The 27,457-nt window shown below is 39.2% G+C and overlaps 1 protein-coding gene across 5 annotated transcripts in view; it reads left to right on the forward strand.

Moving 5' to 3' along the window:
• DNAJC1 (DnaJ heat shock protein family (Hsp40) member C1) overlaps nucleotides 1–27,457 on the forward strand; it is a 115,151-nt gene that overhangs the window by 47,221 nt on the left and 40,473 nt on the right. For 4 of the 5 annotated variants that reach the window (XM_028749773.2, XM_028749775.2, XM_028749771.2 and 1 more), the window contains 5 exons: nucleotides 14,488–14,589; nucleotides 15,329–15,375; nucleotides 21,131–21,296; nucleotides 22,165–22,259; nucleotides 23,274–23,367. In XM_028749773.2, the coding sequence (XP_028605606.2) occupies nucleotides 21,204–21,296; nucleotides 22,165–22,259; nucleotides 23,274–23,367 (282 nt within the window). In that variant the 5' untranslated portion in view covers nucleotides 14,488–14,589; nucleotides 15,329–15,375; nucleotides 21,131–21,203. Of the gene's footprint in view, nucleotides 1–14,487; nucleotides 14,590–15,328; nucleotides 15,376–21,130; nucleotides 21,297–22,164; nucleotides 22,260–23,273; nucleotides 23,368–27,457 lie in introns of those variants that run through there. The other variant, XM_077936855.1, reaches the window with a different exon arrangement.

Below are 27,457 nucleotides of genomic sequence, written 5' to 3' on the forward strand. Positions count from 1 at the left end.
CTGTGGGTTCTTCAATATACAGGCCTCTTTCCCATGCATTCCATTGCTCATTATAATGACAAGCATTTCAGTAGAAACAAATAGATTGCTCTAAATCCTATACTCTCTCTCTGTCTCTCTTTAAAAAATGCTTTATTTTAAACAAACTAATTTATTGTTAGCCCTTCTGCTAGAATATGAATAAATGGAGGGTAACTGCTGCACCTTTAGAAAATTAACCTGTGAAGTAGTTCTGTTACCTGGATGTACATTTAAACTATGTGTGAGCTGAAATGCAGCTTCTAAAACTTGACCAAGCACATTTTCTATATGAAGAATACAAAACAATAAAACCAGTCAGTTTTCAAGGACAATGCAGATGTTGTATTGTTTAGATCTGAATAACTTTTTCAGAACTTGATGATGACATCTGCTTGGTCTGTAACTATAGCAACTCCTCAATGGCTTCCTTTCTAATTTTCACATAGAACTGACATTTTAATAGCTCATTCAGAGCACTTAATAACCTTATGACAAGAAGCCCCTAAACAGATCTGCAATAGATTGAAGAAAAATCTGTATATGGGACAGTAGTTTTTTAAAAATCCGCTTCATAACTGGAGGCTTAGTTCTTACCAGCATATGTAAAGTAATTTCTTAAACAATTAATATATATTGTTTTCTTTTTTGCAATGGAAAAACACCGAGTTCTTACTGGAACTCAATCAACAGAAGTTCAAGCGGTTCTTGAGGATACTGAATAACCTTTAAGCAAACCTAGACATAAGTACCAATTAGTCATAACTTCCTTGGTCTCCAGCTGATGTTTACATTGTATGAAGTCTTAGCTCTCCTCCTTGAGGCATGGAGGAAGATCTTAAGTTTTGTTTTCCACATTCCACATTTGTGAAAATGTTCTGGCTGGCTCCCTGGTCTATGCCAGTCCTAGTTTTTAGACATGTTGACCACTTCCATAGAAGTTTTAAATTGTCTCGGAGCTCTGCTTTAGGATGTTTTTGTGAATGACTGATAATTCTTAATGTGGAAGAGAGTCCTTTGTGAAGTGCACAATTTGAACTGAAATAGTAAAAACAATGCAGCATTTTATCTGTAATTGAAAAAGTATTCTCTTATAAAACACAATGGTGGGAAGGGTGATTCCTGTTGAAGGAAGATTTAATTTTCTTTTTTAAAAAACCTTTCGTCGTAGGCTATTTTGTTCAGAGCTATCTCCTTTTGCATTTAGCTGTACATTTCTTGTTCTGGGTATACTGTCCCTGGTCATTTGACTTGGTTGACTTGGATAAGTGGTAGAGGCCAGATAGCGTGAACAAGGGAAGGCTTAGATTCAGCTCACTCTTCTACACCCAGGACCAAATGTGAAGTTGCCTAATATTTGGTGTGTAATCAATTGCTGCTTTTTGAGAATGTCAGTCTAGTAGACATTGTGAAGTACTCCTGCAAGCATGTTACTGATTTCATTTGATTCTAACATTTTGTCTGCCAAGATCTTTTCTTGTTTCCCTTAGATCTTCTAGTGATCTTGCCAGTGTTTGGCCTTGTAGTGCAGACTTCGCTCTAGATGGGACGGGGGTGGTGGTGGATAGTTTTGCCTGATCTCAGTTTTATCCGGCAGCTTTTTAGACCTGAGTAGGTTAACAGCTGCACATTCAACTTATCCTTGTCCAATGACAGCATACACAGAATCAGTTGCCTTGTCTGCTCCTGACGACTCAACGTGTGTTCTATCTCTGAGAAAGATATGACAAATCCAGGGAGATTTGTCATATCTTTCTTAAAGCACTAATGCTGGCTTGCTGTCAGTTCAAGGTAAGCATGACTTCCATTCTTTCCAAATCCTCCCTGCATCTTTCTGAATTATGCCCTACATGTCAGGGTCGCAGCCTAGGTGTAATCTTCTGACCTAGTGTGCCCTCTTTACCCATGGCTATTCCAGTGCCTTGTTCTGCTAGCTGCTACTGCAACTGATGCAAGCTTTGCTTTGTTCTCTGTAATGCAAAGCTTTATTGGCTTTCTAGCTTGATAGAGAAATATGTAGACTTGTGTGTATCATTATTCTTGCACTGCATGTCTGTCCATTGGTTGCGAAACCAAACACACACCTGCTTTTGCTAACCACAACATTGCTGGTTCTATATATTCTATATATGTTTAATAGTCTTTGGTGGGATTTGTAGCATCCAATGCCTGTGAATTCCTCCAATTAGCTGTGTGAAAGAACTACTGCTTTGGGGTTATGATGGAAAGCAATAGTGCACATGTGAGTGGTTGCCTAGTAACTGCCTGCATGATTAATTCCACCCTTGTGTGATTATGCCTCCCCTATCCTGTGGGCATGAAGCAGGCTCTAAACTGCGAAGTCACAGCCAGGGGGGCAACTCAGGAATGAGGCTTGCTTTTGTTGGCAATTTTCCCTGGGTCACCTTTAGTCTAGAAGTTGGGCTGTACTAATTATTAGCATAGGGAGAAGTTTATATTTCCTGTATTTTTCCACCTTTTTATGGTGAGTCTTGGATTATCTTTGTTTTAACTGGCCATTAGGATATAAAGTGGAGATCAGTGATATGGGGTAAAATGAATTCCTTTTTCCTTTATATATTCTCCCCATGGAAACTTTTCCATTTATCAAAATGCATTTTTAATAAAAAATAATGTCTATCATGAATGGATACTATATTTGTCAATTTGAAGTTTCAGACTTGTAATTCTGTTGTTCCAGAAGACTATTGCTAAGAAACAAGGTGAGAAATGGACTAGTACTGTATCTGCCCCATTTGGGAGAGGGAGGGAGTGGATTTACTTCCTCATTTCTGCAGAACAGCTGATGAACCCAATTGCTGCATTTCTAAGAGGGTTCTGGGCATGCACACCTAAGTCGGCTATTGGATATGTCCTTAGTGAATTCTGCTATTCCAAAATTTCCACCAGGGTAAACTTGGCAGTTTGTTCCTACCCATTTAAGGCAACTTTCTTTCTCTAGCTGTTTGTGTTACCAAAACTACTATTTCCAACAGACTGGATGATTTCCAATTCAGTATTCCTCTTACCTGAGTAGCAATGATGAGATTTTTCTTTCTGGCTCTTGACACAATGGATCCCTAATTCGTTTTTTTGGGGGGGGGGGTTCACATTACTAAGATGCAGTGTACTTTTGCCTTTGTAGACTTTTGGATTTAATTTTGGCCCCCAAGAATTGCCAGTATTTAAAATACAGTTTAGAACATTTGAAAAGGGATATGTGTAGATTGGGGTAGCCAACATGATGCCCTCCTGTTACTGGAATACAGCTCCCATCATGCCTGATCATGGACTGGTTGATGGGAGTAGTAGTCCAACAGCATATGGAGGTCACCATGTTGGCTATCTTGGGATAGGTAACCGAAGAAGAAACATCTGCATTAAAGTAGTGATCTGTCTTACTGTAGACTTGCTCCTTGTTTCTACATGGACCCCATTTGGATGATTGGAAACTTATTCACCTAGGCATCTTTATCCCCAATAGGATGCTTCATTGCTGTTTTCGGCTCTCCCCATTCCCCAGAAGTCAGTTTAAAATATGCTCTGCAATATTTTTAATATTATAAGCACCATCCGTCTGTTTCCATCTTTGGTTTCCAGTGAAGCCCATTCCAGTACAGGGCCAGTTTATCCCAATATGTTGTTCCCTAGTGCCTGACAAATCCAAACCCTTCCAGCAAACACCGCCATTTAATCCATACAGCTTTACCTGTCTAGCTGGCCATGCAAGTGGAACAGCTGGGATTTAAAACAAGAGTTTACTTGGAGGGTTTGCATTTAAACTTCCTACCTGCGAGTCTCAATTTTGCTTCTCTGTTGGGCAGGAAAGAAGTGCCTTTGAGCTGAAATCATACTGGCTCTAAAGCGTAAGTGGGGAAAGGAAATGAAGCAGGAGCATAATCCTAAATGTCTGTGAAAAGGATATGTCAGGTGGGGGAGCATAATTAACTAAAATGACACAGGACCGTCCTTCGAAGAAGGATAAACGTGTTTGTGTAGTTCACAGAACCGCACATTTCTAGCTACCTTAAGATTTTAAAAAAATATATATTGAATAATATATATATATATATATAGAGAATATAATATATATATTTGTTTAGCAATAATGTTACTTGTAGCTGAGAGATATAACTTGTGTCATTATATTTCTTAACATAATGTGTCATTTCATGGATAACCCTTCTATTTGTGGCCTGTGTGGGTTTCCTGATGGGACGCAGCTCATAAGTTTTAATATGTTATTTAAGAACTGGTAACAAGTACCGTAGTTCTACTTCATCTGTAAACAGTGTTCTTATACATCTGTATTAGCCTCACCAACCTGCCCTGACACTTTAAAGGAGATGTCATTTTAAAAAACAAAACAAAAAAACCCTTCAGTTTTGGCTTCTTACCACTTGATGGCAGTGAAGGAGCTAATGTTGCCAGGAAAGGTTCAGGGCAGGATGCTATTATGAATAACAAAATGGGAGGTACAAAGGAAGTTTCTGACACTTTGATATTATTCCCATTTCCAGGCGATTTTGCAAGTGACAGTAGTGGAGCAAAAGCCTCTAGATGGAGCTTCAGCACTTCCTAAAGGGGGGAAGAGAGCTTGCCAAGCCTCCTTCAGGGGAAGGCTACCTAGTCTGCTTTTAAAACTTGTATCAAACTTAATTTCTCTTCTTCGTGTATATAGAATGTGTGCTGTAATGATAAAAGCTGTTCGTTCACCTAGAAGCTGCATAGTTAGTCTGCCTTTCAATATAAACTCCTAACGTGCAGAGCAAATATCAAACTAACTGAAGGATATAATAAGCAGGAAGAGTACATGCAACAGCTAATAAAACCAAGTAGATATGTTGACCAATAAAAAGCTTGTCTAAATAAGCTGGTCTCTAAAGCCTCACCAGGTCATGGGATTGGGGGGGTGTGATGAGGGAGAGAGATAAGAGCAAGGTAGGTAGATTCAAGCAGTTAAATGTCCAAATTAGAAGGAGAGATGTTGCATTTCTGGAAATACTCAGTAAATTGAATTATTGTGGCTCTGACGATCATTTCCATGGAAAATCCAGGGGCACCTTACTACTTTGTAAAAGTTCTGCTCCCTCCCCCTGTATTACTTTGAGGCCCACTGTTTTTCTTTTCTTCTGTAACTTGGGGGCCATCACTGAAAGAGCCCTTTCTTTGGTGGCTGTCAACCTGGCAGTTTCCACCTATTATCACAGGGTAAGAATAGACTCTGGCCTTTTGTACAGTAGGTTATATTCCAACCTCTCAAAAGTCAGAGGTTTCTGTTCCCCTCCACCTCTCTCCATCCTACATCGAGCCATGAAAGAAAGAAAGAGGTGTCATCCCAGTTCAGTGATGCATTTCAACCTAGCAAAGGGGAGGGGCAGGACTCATGAAGGCTTGTGACTAGAGACCTGGCCTTGGGAGCCAGAATGGAGGACCTGAGGTTTCCCACTCCTGTTCCATCAAAAGGTGATCTGTGCTAGATCCTGGCGTGGAAAGATACATATGGGGGAAGGTATTCCCTCAATATATGACTGTTCTAAACTCAAAACTATGTGTAGTCTCCAATGCACAAAATCTGTTTTAGAGCCATTCTTCACAGCTAAAAAAATCATCAAAGTGTGTCGTTAGATAGCTATCTATTTAATTGATGGTTTTTCCTCCCTGAATTATTTTGTGAGGGAAGGCAATGAAAGGATTCGTCAGTTTAGAAGCTGTCAGTGACATGGGTTTTGGGGAAAAGTTTCCTATATGAATTAGGGAAATATTAGGAGTATTAATGGGAACTTTTATCTGATACCCTAGAGAACGATCTAGTTTAACATGTTTGTTGTACTAAAAGCTTTGAAACTGCAAAGCATGCCTAATTCCATTTGACATCCATTCATTGTTACTAACGAACATATGATATTGAAAGTTTTTGTGGAAAAATAAAGCACTGGAAAACTTTCAGCTCCACATCCTTGAGTACTGTACTAAAAGGCATTGGGTGAATAAAAGTTGGTGACTGCAAGGGAAAATATTCTTAATGCTTTAGGAAAATGTTAACCCCTTTTGCATTTTTAAAATGTGGGTTTTACCTTTCTACAGTAGGCAAGTTTATTCACATTAAGCAAACAAGAAGTGTTATTGGAGTTCAATGGCACAGATGAAAACAATCAAGGAGGGTTTATCTGGCCTCATGACACTCCCCAAGCCAAACACCCTCCTGAGCTACACCCCTCAAACAGCAAAATATTTGGGAACACTTGCTAGGTCTGTGATATTAGGTAATGTGGAAGAGTGTGTTAGCATACAGAAGCCCCCAAGCATTGGCCTTGTGTGATATTTGAGAGCCTTTCTGCAGTCTTTCCCACCGCGGTTCCCTCAGGATGTTTTGTGCCATAGCTCCTACCGGACCAAGGCAGGATGGCTGGTGGTCAGAGATTATGGGAATTGTAGTCTCAAACAACTGACAGCCACTAGGTTGGGGAAGGCTGTTCTATTGCAGCAGTAGTCAACTTTGCATCCTGATGGTCAGTAAGGCAAGAACGATTGTTACAGTTTTTGGCAACAAGAAATAATACTCTGAGAATTATTGAGTTCCATTGGCTTTGCGAGTCTCCATGGATGTTGGTCCATGCCAGCAAGGGAATTGCACTGTCCAGAAGATTTTATTTATTTATATTTATTTATTACTTTTATGAAAGATCACAACATAAAAATGCAAAATGGAAACACACAAAAAATAACAACAAAACCCAAAGATGAGACTATGGTAGCTATTACTCAAAGAATGACATAATGTTTTAGACTGGTGCAAAACACTGAAGCAGTCAGTGCAATTTAAACTCATAGTTGTAAGTAAAATGCTGTATCAGAATATGAATTCCAGTCATGAAGTGGAGTGCCTCTTCTCTTGCTTTCTGCACCTGTCTTGCACTAGTCAATTTTATTCCAATGGTCTTTCTGGAAAAGTTGCATTCTTTAAGAAGAGCATGTAACTAATTTTAATTTATAGTGGGCTTTTGGCTGTTTCCTGGGTTGCCCTGCAGGCTATTTCAGCCCATGTGTAACAACTCTGTGAAAGAAGATCACAATACTACTTGCTTAGCTGATGCTGTATAAATTGTCACCCTAAATCAAAACTGTTCAGAGATTTATGACCATGAAATACTTGGTGGTGCTAAATTTAGTGGTGGAATGGGTAGCACTAACTTGTGTGTGTGTGTGTGTGTGTGTGTGTGTGTAATGTGTAACAGAACTGGTTGTGCAAGTATAGAAAGCTAAAACATATAGACTGGTTTTCTGTTTTGTTAAAAAATAATTCAAAGTCATGTACGGATTGGAAAACTGATTAAAAGAGTACATAAAAATAAAATCAACAGCAGGAAAACAAGTGGAGCAGCAAAAGATCAAGCAGCAATTATCAGAGCCAGACTTTAACAGCCTTGCCAATAATTGGCTGGAAAAGCTTTCCTGGAAAAAATAGATTTTCCTATCTGTCACTGACTTTAGGAAACAGCACTTAGACTTGACAAGAAATAAGTGACTGTACTCACAGTTGGCCTAATAAAAATGTTGCTGTACTATATGGGTACACTGGTGTTGGTATTTGCTGGCATAACTACAGCTAGTAGAATATGGTCAAAATGTGGGTGGAAATTTACATGTTACCTCTGCAGTGTGGGAGAGAATCAGCCTGCTAAGGTACCAAATAAATCACCCATCAGATGAAAGCATAAAGTGTACAGAAGTGTTGGTAACTTTTTAAAAAGAAATCTGACACTACTTTGAACCACCTAACTCCGCAGTTTGGAAAATCTGTAGAAATAGGGAGGTACTGGTACGATTTGTGATGAAGGACCTAAGTGGGTGGGTGTTTTTATGAAAGGGAACAAAACAGTCATTCTCCTGGCTTGCATAGCCACTTTCTCTTCTCTATATTATAGATGAACTCTGCTGAACTATAGCTACTATGTTCACTGGGGTGTTTTTTTTTAAAAGTTTAATGAAAGGAGCTTGGGTGTTTATGTGAATGCTACTAGAGGCTAGGGGACTGAGCTATAGGTCAGGAAGTCTTTGGTTTGAATCTCATCTCTGCCATTAACTTGCCATATCTTCTTAGGTAAGCCAAACTTCCTCTCAGGCTTCAGTCCATTCTCAGTCACCCATCTATATAGAGATTTTTCAAGTGTTTGCAATGCTTCACCTGTAAGGATTATAACCAGATGATACAAAACCCTGTGAGGAATAAACTCCTTCCAGTAGCACCTTAAAGACCAACTAAGTTAGTTCTTGGTATGAGCTTTCGTGTGCATGCACACTTCTTCAGATACATCTGAAGAAGTGTGCATGGTATCTGAAGAAGTGTGCATGGTATCTGAAGAAGTGTGCATGCACACGAAAGCTCATACCAAGAACTAACTTAGTTGGTCTTTAAGGTGCTACTGGAAGGAATTTTTTTTGTTTTGACTATGGCAGACCAACACGGCTACCCATCTGCAACTGAACCTGTGAGGAATGTCAGTGTTTTCATCTGGTTATAATCCTTACAGGTGAAGCATTGCAAACACTTGAAAGATCTCTATATAGAATATTGCCATTATTAAGGAAGGTATGTGTGTCTGATGCTCCTCCACCATGATATTTTAGTGCTCTTCTCCAGTGCAGTTCTGAACTGGGACAGTGGTTCTAGTGTTTGCATTGCATAGTTGCAGTGCCCACATTCTCGTTGGCTATCCCTGGATGTAGTCAGAGAAACAGGTTAGAGTTAAAATGGCTAGTTGGGAGAGAGTAGTTCTTTTTTCGTACATGCCTCTTGGGAAGCCATTTATCTTCATCTCTCAGTTATTTGGGAAATTCTGCTTGAGCGGAGAAACCTCCTAGATACTTTTTTTTAAAAAAAGAGAGAACGGGCTTGTGTGTTTTCTTTCATCAGACTTGGAGGCTTTGTGAGCCCAGGAGCATGGAGAGATGTACAAGTGTTCTTGGGTACAGAGGGCCCCATGCTTCGTATCTGGTGAATGTATTATCTGCTTGGACGAAACCTAGAAACACATTTAGTCAATAGATTTGTGCTGTGGGTTTGATGTAATAAAGCAGTTTCCAGAAATTACTTACTTAGTATTCTTACAATGTATGTCTTACTCATTTTTCTTTAAATATGTGTTTCCAAAATGCAAGCCATGTTCAATTATTGTGTGTATTGTGTTAAAATAAGGACTGATAGACACATGCCACATTCTAACACACCCAATTTAGAGAAATAAGAGTTCTGAACTAAAAGGGGAGAAATAACGCTGAGTTGTGAAACGTACAACTTGGTGCTGGCTAAAGGACTCCTGAAAACAATGTGTGTTTAGGCTGTAGAATACCTGGGACCCAGATGTTGAGCTCAGAGGGCATCTCTGCCTGAAGTAAAACAAGATCACAGGCATAGGTAAGACTTAGGTCTGAGTTCAGTGGTTTGCTAAATACATTCCTGGGGTGCGCAGAGAGATTGTTAAGAGAGTAGACATGACAATGACTAAAACTTGGCTTGTAGGGGGTCCAAAAGCGAGCCAGCATTATGAGGTTGTTAAAGTGAGGGAATGAAAGGGGATTAGGCAAAATCCAAATAGGTGTACTTGGGCATAGGGGAGCAGCTTCAAGAGAGAAAAGACCCCTGTAATGTAATGGGGAATGTTCTGGTAAGGGGTAGATTGGGCCATGTAAACAAACAAGGAGGACTCATCTGGAAGGTTTACCTTGTGGCTGGTGCTCTTGAATGGATTTAGCTATCAAGAACATTGACTATGGTGAGTGGCTTCCTGGGAAGTCATACTGCAGACACTGTTGTTCTGTCTGGTGTGTAGTGTTGATGGAGGAAGCTTGTATCTCCTGGAGCTGTGGATGCAGCTGCTTTTAGATGCAAAACCTGCATCTGATGACTTTTTGTTTACCAGGCATTTTATCTTATTACTATTATTTCAACCTAGGTCCTTGGTGAGTCAGTCTGTGAACTTTCTGGTTCCTGATGACCTTACTGGCAAGAAGGTCAAGCACAGAGAAATTTACAAGACTGTACATAAGGTCAAGGTGTGTGTGGGGGTGTTGTTTCCCATGGTCCTTTGCTTTTGCCAAACCCATCTTCAGTTCACTGTACTTGGAGGTTAACTGTAAAAGCCTTGTAGCTGTGTGTACCAAATATATAGCTATATGATTATTTTAAATGGTTTCTTATATTGTGTTATAATTATTGCAACCTGTCCTGGAACCCTGGGGTGAAGGATGAGTAACTCATTGGATAGCCTGCTGTGATGTGTAAGAATGTCCATAACGTTTCTGAAGAGCAACAGTTAGTCACATGATGTTGACATATAGTGTAGCTGCTGTGAGAAAAGATGTCCCTTCAGAAACCTGAGTGGAAGGAGACCCAGAGAAGTGGAATGGCAGATATTCCCGTACAGCAGTTCAGTTTTGGAACTCCTCTGTGGTAAGTAGCAATTGGCTTTCCAGGAAGCAGATGGATGGTAAATAGCAAGGCTGCTCTATCTGCAGGCAACCATCCCATCTTGACCCCACCCTACCCCAGTTTATGGCCAGGAAGGAGGACAGATTAAAAATGGCTCAGGGAAACATTGGCCAGAGAGTATAGGTGAGGAAGAGTTTAGCATACTCCCCTACATTAATTCCCTTCCCATCCCACTTAACATTTTGTTGCAGCCGAAGTCCAATTTATTACCAAAAACATTTGGATGTTAACCACTGCAATGTGTAGAAGTGATTTTAAATTAGTCATAGTGGTGAGAAAGTGTTTGGGTTGTTTGTTTTGTTTTTAAAGCAGGAAAATGACAGCATTGCAAATGGAACATGGGATATCCCCCCCCCCCAAAATATTTATTTTTTATGTAAAACTAGTAAATGAAATTAGTCTGCTATGATTAAAACAGATCGATAACATGAAATGCAGGCTTGATCGATGCTCACAGTTAACAGAAACCTATTTTACAACAAAGTCTGGCTTTGTGTAGCAGCATGCACTTTAATCAGCAACGTGATGAATGCTTGGCCACTTGGAAGGGATGCAGTTTACAAGGGCGGGGAGGAGAGGAAGGATGGAGAATCAGCAGTAAGTATGTTGATTACAAACCTGAAAGTAAATAGCAAAGGTACTTGTGAAAATCCCATTGCCAGCTTAGGCTGAAATGTGTAGCAGTCCCCTCTGTGCCTTGGCAATAGGCTGCTTTATGGAAGTGATGGTGATGCTGAAGATATCAGCCTAGTTCTCACTGATGTGGTAAATCTGTGCTTGGGCTATGCCACTTGAAGCTGCAGGTTAGGGGCTCACTTGATTGAATGAACCTACATACCCTGCCCCCTCCCAGAGAGAAAACTTGATATTGGGGGCAGGGGTGGGGGAGAGAGAGAGAGCTCACCCTCAGCCCTTCTCATTCACATCTACTTGCCTATTCCGCAAAGATGACATATTGCTTTTTTATGGAGCATTCAATCACAGGAGTCCTCACCTGCAGTCTGAAGTGGTAGGGCCCAGACAGATTTACCCTTAGTGAGAAATAGTCCTTAGACGTAACGCCAAACCATATCAGAGTTGATTAGAATGCTGCCCTTCTGTACACTTTGGATCAAGCAGTCACCATCAAGCTTGCCTTGTACATTATGCCCAGGGGACTGCTGAACTTCTGTGCCTACAGTCCACAGGGAGAAGCAGCTTCTTAGGGGAAAGGCATTTCTTGCTATCAGTTCTGGATTAGCTCCAGGATGCCTGTAGATTGAATAAGAACAGTTTTCTTTGAGCATTTAGCATACAGTCATGGCCATGCATACTGGAAAGAAAGTTCCTCTGGAAGAGAGATTCTAGGGTGTTTTTTTTTGTTTTTACCATTATTTACTGAAAGCCATAAATGAAATTTAGTGTGGTGGTGGTGGTGTTGTTTAAACCCCCCCCCCCCCCAATAATAATCAAAATCTAGAGCCAAAATCCATCTTTTGTGGTTACTGGAATGACTCGTAAGTTTCAATTTGGCATTGTACATACTCTAAAAAGCTAGATTAGTGGAAACCTCTCCAAGGTCTGGGGTTATATGGAAGCAGTTTATATTTGCCTAGAGTGCAATAATATAATTTAATAAATATGATAATTATTTATTAACAAATAATAGGTAGCAACACAACAATATTCTTACTGTAGAAACCAATTAGCTATTACAGCATTGACCTAACTTTGAGGCTGGTGTAGACAAATAACTGTTGCCTAAACAAGGCACCATGCTAAACATGAATCTTCACCCTCGCTGCCTTCTCCCTCCTTCTACATCCTCCCCCACCCCTTAGGGTTTAATCACAATTAAGTGACAGATGCTGAACACAATTTGTCCTAGTCTAATTGACTGCAAAGTCATGGTCAATATTGCATTGGCTAACTCAACTCCTCACAGCCATGTCCAAACATAATGAAATTGTGTTAGTGAGACATCTTGCTGAAGCTGGAGGTGGAGGTGCAGATTTCTAGCCCCCAAATTACTTAATTTACATATATAGCATGTTGGGTTTCTGTGTATAAATAAAGCCACTTTCCCCTTCATACTTGCATTCATAATTGTGTCTCCAGAGTGAACTAATTTTGCATCGTTTTCTCCTTTGCTGGATCTGAGGAGTAGACTCTTGAGTGAAAAGATGCACAACGTCTAACTTTAAATTTCTTTAGGTGATACAATTTCAATACCACAATAATAAAAAGGCCACACACTTTTGCACAAACAGGGTGTATTAGAATAATCAGAAAGGATGTTGAAATTACTTATCCTAAATATAACCTATATTCCTAAATTCTGTTGTTATTGTTTTTTTGGTCAGTTTCTTGATGAAATCTGATGCATGTTTTATCAGAGTGAAATTCCTCTGTGTTTAAAAAAGGCTACTCCTCAATAAGTGTGTTGTGGTTTACAGCTGCAAAATAGATTGGTGATTTCAGCAGGTGCTCATATCTTGCCTGTGAAAATGCAAAGATTTTGCCTTGATGGTGATATCCTGAATCTTGTATAGTTAATAGTCTTTTCCTGCCTGCATCCCCTCCCCATTACTCAAAGCAGTGAAAGGGCCACTTCAAATATCATGCTTTTTCTACACAAAAAGCCCTTTGGTGTAAGAAAAAACATGAGGCCTGCATGGAGACAGTCATGGGTGAGTTCCATGCCTCTGTTTCAAAGCCTCTGTGTTCTCACAGTACATGTAGCACGCATGTAGCAGCTCAGAGACGATTCCTCACACATGCAGCACGCTCCACCCGATTATCCCCTTCTGGCCTGAAATGTTTTGTGCTGAATTAGGCTTGTGCTGTAAATCTGTAATGAAAACAGTGCTTTGTGCTGAAGGTTTGACAGGCTAATTACAGTGCTGCTTTAATTGTCTTATTTTTGACTTCTTATAGTTTTAGAACCTCTTCCAGATTTGACCCACTACAATAGTTTGTGCAGATGTAGTTCTAGAGAATGATCTATGGGAGAGGATGCGATACCGGCATATATCCCTCTTTATTACTTTAATCCAAGATGAAATATCTCTCTGAAACCAAATCCTCATGCGTAGTTCACTTGACAAGACTTTCACTTTATACCAAGCAGTTTCTTAGGGGTCGTTAGGATACGTTTGTTTGAGGCTAGACTATTGTGGTGGTTATGTAAACGCTCAGCATACGTTGCCTTTGACATGTTGGCCATTAAACTAGTTGTTTTCAGGGCATATGTAATGATACTTTGTAATTTAGACACAGCTTTGTTCCTCTAGAGAAGAGGTAGGGATTAACTGTAACATCTTTTTTTGCTGGGTGTTCTTAGAAACCAAATTTACTTACGCATCTGTGCAATTAATACAAAACACCCGAGCTTCATTTTTTAAATAATAATAATGAAAGTGAACTGAGATCAGGGCAGTGCTATTGTTTGGTTGCACTTCTGCAGTTTCCTTCTCATGAAATGCAAGCTGATGCTGCTGTGAGGGAAAGCCCTCTTACGCAGTCAAGCAGAAACAAAGGTTGCTTGAATTCTGCAAGAAATTAATAGAGATGTAATTTTAATATTAAGGGCACCACATTAGCTGAGGCCTTGCAACTTGTAAAAATGAGCGTAATAGCTGAAGAAAAAGGGAATATTTTCGAAGATACGCAGATGTATTAATTTTAATTTGTCCTTTTGATCTGTTAATTACCGCTGAAGATTTATTGGCTAATTTTAAGGAAGCAAGTGTTTGAAAGTTTCTGGCAAATACTATCTTCTTGTAATGAGCACATGGCAGTGAAAGAAGTTAAGAGGAGAGCAAAATTAGATTGACTGATTGTTCAGTCATGTGGGCCTGGCTCGCTGCATATCCCGGCTGAAGAATGATTGCTCAAATTACATTGCCTCAGGTCCCCGCACTTGGTTGGCTGTCTTCTCAGATCTTAACAAGGTTCTGGGAATTCATTTCTGACAAAGTTTGCTTTGTGTTTTTCAGGATGCTTCATCGGCAGACATTAGGAAAGCGTATCGCAAGCTTTCGCTAATATTGCACCCAGATAAGAATAAAGATGAAAATGCGGAAACGCAGTTTAGACAAGTAAGTGATGCATATACAAGCATTAAAATGTATCATGTGGTCATTAAAACCTTGAATAAATATAATGGTGATTGTGGGGTATTATTTTTTTGAAATGCTTAACCTGGGGAAGTTTGGAAGCTTTTGTTGCCACTTTACTATGGTCTAATGCTTTCAACTCCTACAGAAATTTAAAATGGGTAAAAAACACACACCACCATGTGCTGTCAGAAGTTAAACATACTTAGATAATGGGAATGCTTAGGGTTGGGAACAAGACTTTGTGGACTCCTTGACTCTGTTGTTGTTGTTGTTTTATTATAGTGCCACAACCTGCATGTTTTGCATTGCAATGGAAAAACATTTCATCAAACATGTTAATGTTTAATGTGTATAAAATTAAGCTTTACTCTGTGGGTGTATTTTTCAAAGGAGGCCTAATATGTGGTTTTTCAACAGTTGTTCACTTGGAATTTATTTGGAAATTATAATGAATACTAGTGAAACAGTAGAGCATGCTTTGCAAGTTGGATGATGATGATGATGATTTGTTTGTATCACAGAATAATTAAATTGCTACTATCTTGAACAGAAAATTACTGAAAACGGGGAAATATTTAGTTTACACAGAATGACCTGAACTTATTCTTTGATTCTAGGAACTGTTCTTCATTCTGTATACGTGCAGCATTGTGGCAAAATATTCTGGTTGCTGGTGTGTTGCTGTTTTTAGAAAAATAAAAGTATGCTTTCATTCTAGTTGGTGGCCATATATGAGGTTTTAAAGGATGAAGAGAGAAGGCATAGGTGAGTTTATTTTGTATATATTTCAAAGCAGAGGTTTTTTCCAGCTAAACTGAGCCAGGTTAGCCAGAATTTTATAGGCTCTCTCATATGTGCTAGGTTCTAGCCTATGTTGATAAAAGAACCAGGTGATAACTTTATAATTTGTAATATAAATATGAGCTTATAGACTGCTAACACATGCTTAGTGCAGCAGTTCATTCCCTTTAATTGTTAAGCTGATCCTCAGATTCTCCAACTATAGAGTAAGACCTGTGGATTTTCACTGTGGCCAGTGCAAACTGATTGTGGGTATTGCTGCTTTGCTCAAAACCTTTCAGTCTGAAAAGCCATCTTCCGTTTTTCAGGATCTCACCAAAAGTTGTGGATTTGGGTTATTTTCTCCATGGCTACTGTAGCATGTGTTGACTTTAATACACACACTCTCTCTCTATATATATATCTCACACACACACCTTTAAAAAACCTAAACGATACGACAAAAATAGGAATATTTGAAAAGGCTTTTAGTTATTGCATATTATTCAGACGCTTTTCTCCTTAAGTACAAAACGTAAGTATTCATGTACCTGTGAGAAAATAATTTTACCAGGCATTTGCTTGTGCTTGGGTTGCTTTCCAGAGGACTGTTGTATTTTACTTTGGACTTGTGGTTTATTAGGATGCTCACTTTACTGTTAGTGACCCAGATATTTTGGCCAAAGAAAAGAAGGGCTTGCTGCCAGCAAATGAGTTCTGTTTAAAATATCTCTAGGTTTTCAATTCTCTGAGTAGTGATGCTGAAAGTTCTCCAGGAGGTTCTTGGCTTTGTGGAAACCTTGGCATGAGTCCAGGTCTCATAGTAGAGATTATCTACTTTCAGATAATCCTCTGTGTTGAAAGAGCCATGGAACAGTGTTCAGAGGAGTTTTGGAGATTCTGTGTATGGTTTTTACCCTGCCTCCCACTGCAGTCTTTCAGCTTGGAGTCATAGATCAAGGAAGTTTAGGAAGTTTAACAATAGGGGGTCAATGTCTGGTGTCAAATGGTTGCAAAAGGTATGAACTAGTTTAAATGCACCCCCCTACACTCACACTCACACACACTTAATTTTTTTGATAGTGTTTATTTTGCATGCTCACTGTTCATGGCTTTAATACTAAATAAACTGTGTTTTTGTATGGGTTTATTTTTACACCCCCACCCAGTACATCTATGTACTTCCACAACCACACTGACCACTGCCATGAAATTAAATTATTTAGGGATTTCACATAATGTGTATATTGGAAATCATGTAATGAAATTATCTCAGAAATGTGTTTAATTGAATTGGTGCAAGCCTTCATCGCCTTGTGTAAAATGAGTTGCTGTAAACAATGATTTTTTTATGGTTATTCAGCTAAATGCCTAAAATGGCTCGTGATGATCCTGAATGTTCCCTGACAGCAAGTATTCCCTTAAAAAAAATTTTTTTTTAAGCCCAACAAATTCTGCTTTGAGACATCTCTTTCTAGGACTCTGCCTTTGGGAATTCTTGGCCGCTTGGATTACAGATTCAGTTGCAAAAACTGCACTAATAACAAATATAAAGGCTATTTATCTTGCATTAAAATTCTTGTTTCCTCTTGATTAACAGTTATTTTAGGTGGGCTTCCCCCCCTTCCTTAAACCATGTGCTTACCAACTAATCACCAAATAATAAATTAGTTTCCCTTGGTTCTTCCTTCAGATTCATGTGCTCCAGGTTTGGTGGTCCCTGACTTTGTTTAACTGTGGGCAGATGCTCAATGGACCATCATCTCCTCCAAGCACTCAAGTTTCTCAGTCTTCCCTAGCAGGTTGTCAAAGCAATTTTCTCAGTATGTAGCAGCTCAGCCTAACTCCATCTACACAGCAGTAAAAAACGTTTCAGATTTGCTCTTCTTTTTTAAAAGTCTCATACTGAACGTCAAGGCGGTGATTAAAATCAGCATGTTTTGTGCATACACCAGAATTTTCTTTTTGGAAGGGTTGTTTGTTCTGAAGCTGCCCACACAGAACCTCCAAACAGCTGTCCAGCCTCCCCCCAGCTCAGAAGTGATTTGAGTATGTGATGTGAAAGAAGTATAAAGAGGCTGGAGTGAGGGCCGAATTTTTGTTGGAGTTTTCTTTTCAGCTCCTCTTGTGTCAAACTTTCAACCTGCTTTTTGAACTTGGGGGAGGCTAAACAGCAGTTTGAGGATACTGTTTGTAGCAGGACCCACTGGGCTCTTCTTAAGATTTAATATCCTGCGCTTTGCTATGCTGAGTAGGCAAATGAGCAGGAGATGAAACAATATATGTAGCTTGATATTGGGAGCTGCTCTTAATCCAGCTGCATTTACTGTAATATTACAGAGTAAATATGTTGTTGCTTGTCTTTAATATGTAGTTGAAAATGGTTTCATTTCCAACAGATTCTTTTCTTCCATTAGATGATAGAAAATATAATCTGAACAGGCTGGTGGTGTTTTTGTTTTTAAAAAAGCAACCCTAACGACAGATCAACAGCTTATCAGTTTTAAAATCATACAGCTTTTCTAATTTAGAAAAGCGTTTTTAAATGCTTGTGGATAGATTACTGGAACCAGTAGTTGGGCATCAAAATAAGTGTTCTAACACCAAGGTTGAATCCTATAGCACCTTTTTCATAATGAAGAGGTTTCTACATGTACCATATGGAAAGTATATGATGCGAGTACATTTACATTATTATTATTTTTTGGCAACAACAGCAGGATGAAAGGGAGTGTGTTCTCGCCCTTTGAGCTTAGATTTTAAAACCTAATTTCTCTGCAGATATTAGATGGGAGTGAGTTCCACTGATTTTGCTGAAAGTTCCATTTAAATGTGCATAGATTCAGAATTTTGAGATTTTGAATAATTTAAGACTCTAAAGATATATGTTTGAAACAAGCCCATAAAAGTTGGGAATTCTGAAGCATTGTGTTAAGCTAGCTAGATTATAGTGGCATTGCAGCATGCTGCATAAAGCTGAATATGGGTGGGCGAAATATATTTCTTTGTCCTCTTACAATTTCATCTTTACAGTTTACTTGAAGCTACAGTTGTGTTGTGGAATAAGCAACTAGTTTTGGTCTGTGGTTTTAATATCAAATTTCTGTTTTGAATATGAGAACTTATTTTTGGCTAGCTTTAACAATAATAACAAACACAGTGATCTCAGGTTTTACTTAATATACATTTCACAATAATAGTTATCTGATTGACGTGTGTGCATTATAGACCTAGCTCTATGTTGCCCATATTTTGGAAGTGTGCAAAATCAGAGCATGAATAAGATGCGAAGAGGACATAAAGGCAGACTGCTTTGTGATTTCCTTATTTGCTTAATTCTTATGCATGCCTCTGAAAGTCCATCGTAGGTGATAAATTGATTTCTGCAAATAAGTACTTTAATGAATCATCTGTATGCTTCCTAATTAACTAATTTGCTAAATGTGAAAAACAAGATTTAAAATTATCAGAGGATTCTGAGTAACTTAAGGATCATTGTTCATATGCGGTCCTAAAAATTAAACAGACGTCTTAATTTTTAAATACAGTGCTCAATTACCATAGAAAGGAGTGATTTATTTTTTGACAGTATATATTCTAAAAAGTGGGTTATAATAGAAGCTATCTTCCCTTAAAATGGCCAGTCGTGTGAGCCATAATGTTCATTGATAGTAAAATCAATAGAGCATTGATTCTGGAACTAAATCCTTGGAGACTTTTGTTCAGAATAGCAGACGTAGCCTGGTAAATACAGAGTGTGTTTAGTGCATGAAATTTTCATGTGTCAGATCTGGACGCATATAGAACAGATTTTTAATATATTGTGAATTTAAGTGTGGATTATCAAGGTCTATGATAGTTCCAGAAGATAAATATTTAGCATTTCACCCCCTTATTAGTCCATAACCTTTAATGTCCGTCCCCCCATTCACTCCCTGTTTGGTAGCAGTGATGGGGAGATGTTTTTGGTTTTAGTTTCAATAGTTTTAAGGGGGGGGGGGAATCTATTTCATGCAAGCACGCTCTGTTTCATGCAAGCACAATATATATTAAGTATTTTAAATTTTTATTCTTTGTTCACTATTTTTACTTCTTTCTTATGTTCACATTTAAAATTAGTGATGCATTCTGAAAAACCCCATGGTATTGAAATAGCTAGTTTTCTTCTTTTTGTTGCTCACACTAAAACAATTTTTCTAGGACATTTGAGACCCCCCCCTTCCCCTTTTTGGAGAGGAAAAACAGACATACTCCTATCATTATAGGCATAGCTTAAACACTCTTAATCTTTTATAGTGATGGCTTAAACTAGACCCTAATAAATATGTATTGTTACTGTTTTTATATTGCGCATAACAACCGACAGAGGTGGCAAAGTTATGTAATATTTATCCTGCTAATATTCAGCAATGCAAATTAGCAGACTGTTTTGCTCTGACCAACAAATAATTAACCGTTTGTTTAGAACAAATGAATCAGAGGGCATCTTAATTTTTTTCAATGAAATCTACTTTATACAAAGATGTAGGGCTTTTTTTTTTAAAAAAAGACAATTTTTTAAAAAAGAAATTATTCATTAATCTATCTCCAAGGTATCAATTTAATAACTATCAAAGTAGCTACTGCAGTTGTTGCATTTAAATTGATTTACACGTCAAGGCTGGCAGTTTAGCAGCTGCGCTATTATTCCGATCGGTCAATTTACTTGAGAAAAACCTACTACTGAGTCCTACTGACCTGCATGACAATATAGGCCCTATTTCTATTCCTGTAATTAGGCCTGCGACTAACTCAGAATATTTTTAATTAAAATATTTTGGTCAATGTGTTGCACCAAATTAGGCTTTTCAGTGCCGATTTAATTCTGGAAATAGCGTGATTAGAATATTCAATGAGTCGTGCTCCATTTAGGATTAATTTTAACATACAGTATTTTAAATGCCTCAATTCTAAATCTTCTTAATAATAGGCTTGTCAGGTTTCTATACTAAAAGTTATCTACTTCAGTGGTTTATGCAGTTAAGAGTTGTGTGTGCGTAAATGATGAGTAGTAGAACTGATTTCAAGAATAATAAATGTAGAAAGAATTTATTTCTAACAAATGGCTTTTTATATGAAACACGCACACAGAGAGAAAAGAAGGCAGAAAAGTCGCTAGAATAAAATGCAAACTTAGCAGCCTATAATGTTTCAAATTTCATTCTTTTAAAGAAAATGCCAATCACTTGTACATTGCAAGTCATTTCTAAATTAGTTTTCATGTCAAAGGAAAAAAGTTTAATAACGTTACACCTCTGTTCAACAGGAACGATGTTGTTTTCCCCCATATTTTTCTAAATTAAGGAGTCAAAGCTAGCAAATGGATTTGGTGGTTGTTGCTTCCCACTTAAAACCATCCCTTTGTAATTCTTTTATTCTGGGAACATGACCAATGATTGACAGGTAGGTTGAACATATGGTTCATTGTAGAGTAAAAACATTTCTCAAGTGAATCAATTGGGGGTGCTGTTAGAACAGTAGAGCTACCCTTTTTATGCAGTCGCTGAAGAAGATTCTGTTTACCAGGAGCCCAGATTAAAATGTTGTTGTTGCTGCTGCTGCGGGAATTTAATATTTTTGCAAAGTGGATGAGTAAAACAGAATTTCCATACTTTTCTCTCTCTTTCTCTCTCTCTCTTAAAAAAGCAAATAGGTTCATTTTAAATGCCTCATGAAAGCTTGTTTGTTTTTGCCACTGTAGGTATGATGATATTCTGATCAATGGGCTACCAGATTGGCGACAGCCTGTATTTTACTACAGACGAGTGAGGAAAATGAGCAATGCAGAGTTGGCATTGCTGTTGTTCATTATCCTCACAGTGGGCCATTATGCTGTGGTTTGGTCAATCTACCTGGAAAAACAACTGGTAAGCATCGGAAATAAGTTTTATTTAAAATCGCTGCAAAAGTGTTCATCACACCCACACCCTCTAAATTAGTTTCCTAGTAATTACAGACTGACAAACATTCCTCACTTGAATCCAATAACTGAGTATGAACCCCGCGGCAAAAAAAAAAAAAAAAAAAAAAGCCTTTTAAATGATCTGCAACATTTAACAATAAAATGCAAACCATTTCGCTTTCTGTATCGGTGACTTTCAGGGATCTTTTTACCTAACCCTCCTTGCAAATTGCACAAATGCAGGTTTTGGGGGTTCTTCTCCCCCTCCCGAGCTTCCATTCTTGATGTTTGAAATTCATACTCGCCTGGGCTTTTAATGTCTTAATGGAGGGTCCCCTCCCAACGCCCAAATTGAAGTGTCTTTCAAATGTGATAAATGTTCCAGGGTTAGAATGGTAAGATGACAGAAGCAAAAGAAATGTTTTAAATGTTGCTTCCTTCTTGTCTGCCAGAAAGCAAAAGAGCAATGATTATTTACACGCAAAATTTGAACTTTAGCATCTGTTTGTTTGATTTTGTGTTTTCAGAGCTACCGTATTAAAGTTGTCATATGAGGAAAGAAGTTAAATTTTTTAAAAATAAGAGAAACTTTGATTGCTGCAGATATTTCCGTGACTGGCAGAGCTGGACTTCATGTGTGCTTAAGGAGTGGAGATGCCATGGCAACAGTTATTGTTAGATGATTTTACTTAATCATGTAGCTCCCCCACCCCCCCCCTGCATTTGCATAAATGCTGTTCTGTTCTGCTCTTAATTGGAGAATCTTCCTAACAATTGCAGAGCACATGTTTCTGATAACCTCTAACAGTTCCCCCCCCTCCTCTCTGTATTAGGATGAGCTGCTTAGCAGGAAAAAAAAAGAGAAGAGGAAGAAGGCAGGAGGGAAGAATATGGAAGAAGCGAAACTTGGTGTAGACAAGAATGAAAGGTGGGGAAGGAAGCGCTGAAATAGTTCTTGCCAGGCAGGCACATAAAAGTAGCAACTTCTGAATGTTTTGACACTTGGAAAAGAAGCTTTGCAGTGTTTGTTTAAAAAAACACACAAAAAAATAACTTAAGCAATTGCCATTAGTTCTAATAATTTTTGAGACATAGCTATGGGTTGATTGTATGGAATTAATACATTATTGGGGTGCGGGGAACCAGCAGAAAGTGTGGAAACTTCTGCTAATTTAAATTTGGTAGTTTTTCACTTTGAGGGGGGGAATTAACTGCAGGGAGTTTATTGCATGCAGGATATTCAACGGGATCTTAATTTTACAGACTTATCTGCTGCTAAGGGTAGTGTAGGTTATAAGCTGGCACTGTTTGGCTTTAGAAGCAAAAAAGACATTAGGAAAATGTTCTCAGTCCTGTGATACAGTGCCCCCCCCTTTAAAGCCAAGAAACAACATGGGGGGAAATAGTGACATTCAGAATACTCCGAAAGATACCACCATTCCTTCTATTGATTCATAGAAAGAAATAAAGGGTTTAAATAGTTCACACAGCAGGGGCATGAACTGGATCAATGCAGGATGGAGAGCACAGACCATTTTGCCTGTCTTCAGTTCTGATGACATCAGTGAGTAATGCTTCAGTGAACTGCAAATGACATTAATTTTTATGTATTGGTTTGTTTATGCTACAGACTTCATATCTGGTTGTCAGCGCTTGTGACTGGTTTGGTGGTAGTTTCTCTCCCCCCGCCCCCCGTACTGAAGCCGTCAAAAAGTCTGAGGGGTTTATTCTGTGAGGTGCAGGCAAGCCCAATGTTTAGGAAGGCCCTCTGAATATATTTGTTTTATTGATTACGTTCTACATAGAAATATTTACATGGTTCCCATAGTGGGATGCTACTTTCTTTAGCCCTCATGTTCCTCGTTGGAGGCTTTCATCGCAGTGTATGCAACAAGACATATACACATAAATAACTGAATTATTATTATTATTATTTCTATAGGTTGCTAGAGAAGCCACAGTGGCAGGACCTTCTTCCATGCAAGCTGGGAATATGGTTCTGTTTGACAGTAAAAGCACTGCCTCAGCTATTTCAGGTAAAAATGCAGAGTTGTGTGTTTCCTTTTGTAGTTTTGGAAACAGTTCCACTTTTCGTTTAATTCTCCCACAGAACAGCATTTGGTTTTATTTTTAGGAGTCTTCTGCCTTTGGCCAAGTAACTATTTTGAGCCTAGAGAATGTTTCATAGTTGTAAAAACAGTGGAGCCCCAATGGTTCCCATATAGGAATGATAAACACTGAATCATTGAGAGCTCGGCTAAATAAATGGAAAAGGAGGGGAAAGCGTCACTCCTAAAATGAGACTTCTGAATCAGCAGCAGTGTGTTGAAAGACTTGCCATGTATATTGGACCCTAAAGCATTAAAATATGAGTAATTGCTCATATTTTATAGCATTGGTATATGAGTAATAAAAATACATAAATGTGAGCAGTAATAATTCAGGTTCCAAAAAGGTGGGCAAGCAAAGTATTATTTAAAAAGAGCGCATTTATTGTCATTACCCTGGTTTTTCTTCTTCCTCCTCTTTACCAGAGTACAAATTTAATAAATTATTTGAATGTCTTAATGCCTCAAACTGTACATTATCCCTGAGTTAGGGAGATGTTCAGAACCTAATTTAGCATAGTCTGCTGAAGTGTGTCTGTGTGTGTTCCTAAGACTTATAATTGGTTCTTGGCCAGTGTTATAAAACAGTACTGTACAGTATTACAAGATTGGTGCATTTGTGGTCAGTTTATTAAGAAATTTATTAAATTTGGTTGAGGTGAGAAAGCAACACTTCTGTTGCCTAAGGTATCATTGTACAAGATCTCCTTTAATAGCTTATTAAGGCATTTTAATTTTACACACACTTCTCTGTATTTGGTATAGACCATGCAGAGCAAGACAGGTTAAGCGTCAAATCTGCCCATCATTAGCAACCTATTAACCCAGACCTTGATACTGTGCCGGTATCTGCATGGATAACAGAGCTCTTACAGGCTGTGCTAGTGCTGGCAGATGTAAATTAAAAGCTAAGAGGACGAAGCAAAGGAGTAGAGGAGAAAGTTTTTAGCCTCTAAATCTCCCATGTGTGCAATGGATAGTTTTGAGCTTGTGTGTGACTGCAAAGCCTCTAGAGAGATGGAGGACTTGGTAGATCAAGTCCATTCGATCCTTTGCTAGATAGACAAGCTCATGAAGAAACTGCTGGTTCCTGGTAGGGCTTGAAACAGCTATGTCTAGTTGGAAAGCCCCTCTTGTCTCCTGCTCCTGACTCTGTGAGCAAGTGAGAACAGGCTCTTTGATTGGTCCATGATGCGTATCTTCTAGCTGGGGATTCTATTTTGACTTGTCTGCAATTGAGAAAGAAGTGTTGATAAGCACCACACAATGTTGGCCTTCTAGTGTTGCCTTCCAGTATAGATCAAAATGGGGATGTGTTGCAGAGACTGCTTAGTGGATAAGGAAGTTTGGTTAGAGGAGTATGGCAAGCTTCAGGGCCTGCATGGATGCAGTATGAGGTGTGTGTGAAAACCATTTTTGTACTGGCTCTCTGGGTCCAACCTGGGGAGTTTGGAATTCTGGATCTCTTAAATTCCTCCTTGTCCTTAGTGCTGGTAAATGCAAGACCGGTGAATAGATAATTTTGCCTCCAACCTAGTTGGATGAGATAAGTAGACCTATACTAGCCTAACTTGTGTCCACCATCAGCTTTGGCCAGAGATGTATGAGGTAGGGATGGTCACAATGCATTGTGGCTATTTTACCTTATACAGGTAGACTGGTTTTGATTGGTTGCCCCGGTGTTGGATACCAGGGACTAATTTGGATTATTTCCGGCTACGTAGCACTCTTTCAGCTGGTGCGATCATCTTGAGACTGCTGTTTGAGATGCCCTGAGGAACTGTACTGGGTCACTCCAGTATACATGTTCAGACCTCCTTGTCTGGTGCAGTTCATGACACTTAGTGACAGTTGTGTAGCTATTCCAGTTTGTATTGGGCCTTGCACATGTAGAACATCATGTGCTGGATTTGCTGTTCTGAGCTGGACAAGAATCTGTTGACTGGGATAGTAAGGATGGTCTACATTTGAAATGTTATGGATTCTTCAGGTTTACAGAATCAGAATGCAGCAAAGGAAGTAATGAGAAATTCTGGAGAGAGGCCAGTCCACATCTTGGTCATTATATGGCATGACTGTGCACTGGTGTGATCAACATAGAGCTTCCTCCCCCCCAGGCCCCTCTTTTTCTCTTTTCCTCCTCAGTCCCAGATCTCAGCTCTATAATTTACTGAAGAGCTGGGATACATGGTACTTTGCAATCTGCTGCATTAGGTGAATATATCTTGCTAAGTTCTCCTAGTTGCTGTGTAGGCTCTTCGGCTCTGATGGATGGTGATGCAACTTGAGTTTTCCATGACAGTTTTGCATGATTCTTTCATGGCAGACTTGCTCATGTATTTCCCAATTACCGCAGTAAGATACTGCTGTTCAGTCAGAATCTATATCAGAAATGTTGAAAACAGCCTCTTCTCTAGTAGCTTGTTTGCATTTGATTTGGGTTCCCTCAGCGATGTTGATGCTGCTGACAGTTGTGGAGGCTGTTGTAAGCTGTTTGGACTCATGGGGAAGACCAGTCTGACCAGACAGTAGTTATCTGGTTAGAAACATAAGTGCCTCGTTGAAAGACGTTTCCTCCTGCTTAAAGGATAAGGTGGAAAGTTGGAAATGTGAGCTCAGCTTTGTGGGAACAGGCACATGATGATTTGTAAATACTGTTCAATGTTGATATGAATAAATGGTAATCATTTGCAGCCTTAGGATTTGGTGTCATCAGTATGCTCTTACTTTCCTGCAATTCAGCTCTGCCCTTAGCCAGTGTAGGAGGTGATAGTTGGGTGGAGGAGGATGAATTAATTAATTAAGGTGGAAGTGATTCTGGTGAGGAATCCTCAGACCATGTAGTGTGGGGTACTATGCCTGTGACAGGTGAGCGTGAAATATCCCAATATCAGCAAGTCGCCATAGGGGTATGTTGCAACTGTGTTTTCTATATAAGCTCTGTCCCTTCTTGGAAAAGAGGTGATTTTGCCACCCTGGGAAGTTACAATAGCCTGCAGCGTATTCCAGATGGCACTGCCCTTGAAGACGACTCGGAAGCTTTAGCTGGTGCAAAATGCTGTGGCTGCTTCTTGCTATTGGGATATCTGTATCCATCACTAGGCCCAATGCAAGGTGTGAGTTAAAGCATTTTGAAGCACTTTATGGTCTGAGACATTCCCACCTTAAGAGCTGACTCTCTCTGTACCAGCCCCTGAACCACTTGCATTTGGCAAGCCAGGTCTTGCTCAATATATTCTTATAACATGAGATTAGGACATCTACTGCTAGGAGCAGGACTTTGATAGTAGTGGCCCCAAGGTATTAGAGTACCTTTTTGTTGAAGTTAAAGGATTTCTCCTCCATCTCTACATTTTGATTTGGGGGGGGGGGGGGGATGTATTGATCGCTATTTTGATTTTTTTGTAAGACCTCTTCATTTTGGCAAATCTGCTTGATTTGACTTTTGTCAAGGAGAGAGTGGATTTGTTATTGAAGAAATTTAAAAAAAATTATTACAGTGGTACCTCGTGTTACGTACCGTCCCCCTTATGAATGCTGTGGGTTATGCACTCCGCTAACCCGGAAGTAGATGCCCCTTTGCCCCAGGATGCGAGTGGAAGTCGCGCTCTGGTGGCGCGGCGGCAGCAGAAGCCACCATTAGTGAAAGCGCATCTCATGTTACGAGCGGTTTCCTGTTACAAACAGACCTCCAGAATGGATTAAGTACGTAACACGAGGTACCACTGTACAGTGTTTTTGTTTTTACCTGTATTAAGCTTCTTCCAGCACAGCAAAAGAGGCACTTTGCTGTTTGTTTAAGACAGTAAAATTCGCAATGGTGAGAGAGGTTGGAGTGTATTTTTTTCCAGTGATTGGGAGGATGTTTGTTACTCCCTATGCCTGATGGAAGCAGAATAAGGAGGGAAACTACATTCTGCAGCAGAGAAAGCTTTCAAAGGCTAAACCCCACGCAGAGAGTATTTGTAGTTTATCCTCAAGGTTACAAAGGCAGCGATGATAGCAGCAAGATTCCAGT

The sequence above is a fragment of the Podarcis muralis genome, chromosome 12 (assembly GCF_964188315.1).
Source record: "Podarcis muralis chromosome 12, rPodMur119.hap1.1, whole genome shotgun sequence".
NCBI classification, from domain to species: Eukaryota; Metazoa; Chordata; class Lepidosauria; order Squamata; family Lacertidae; genus Podarcis; species Podarcis muralis.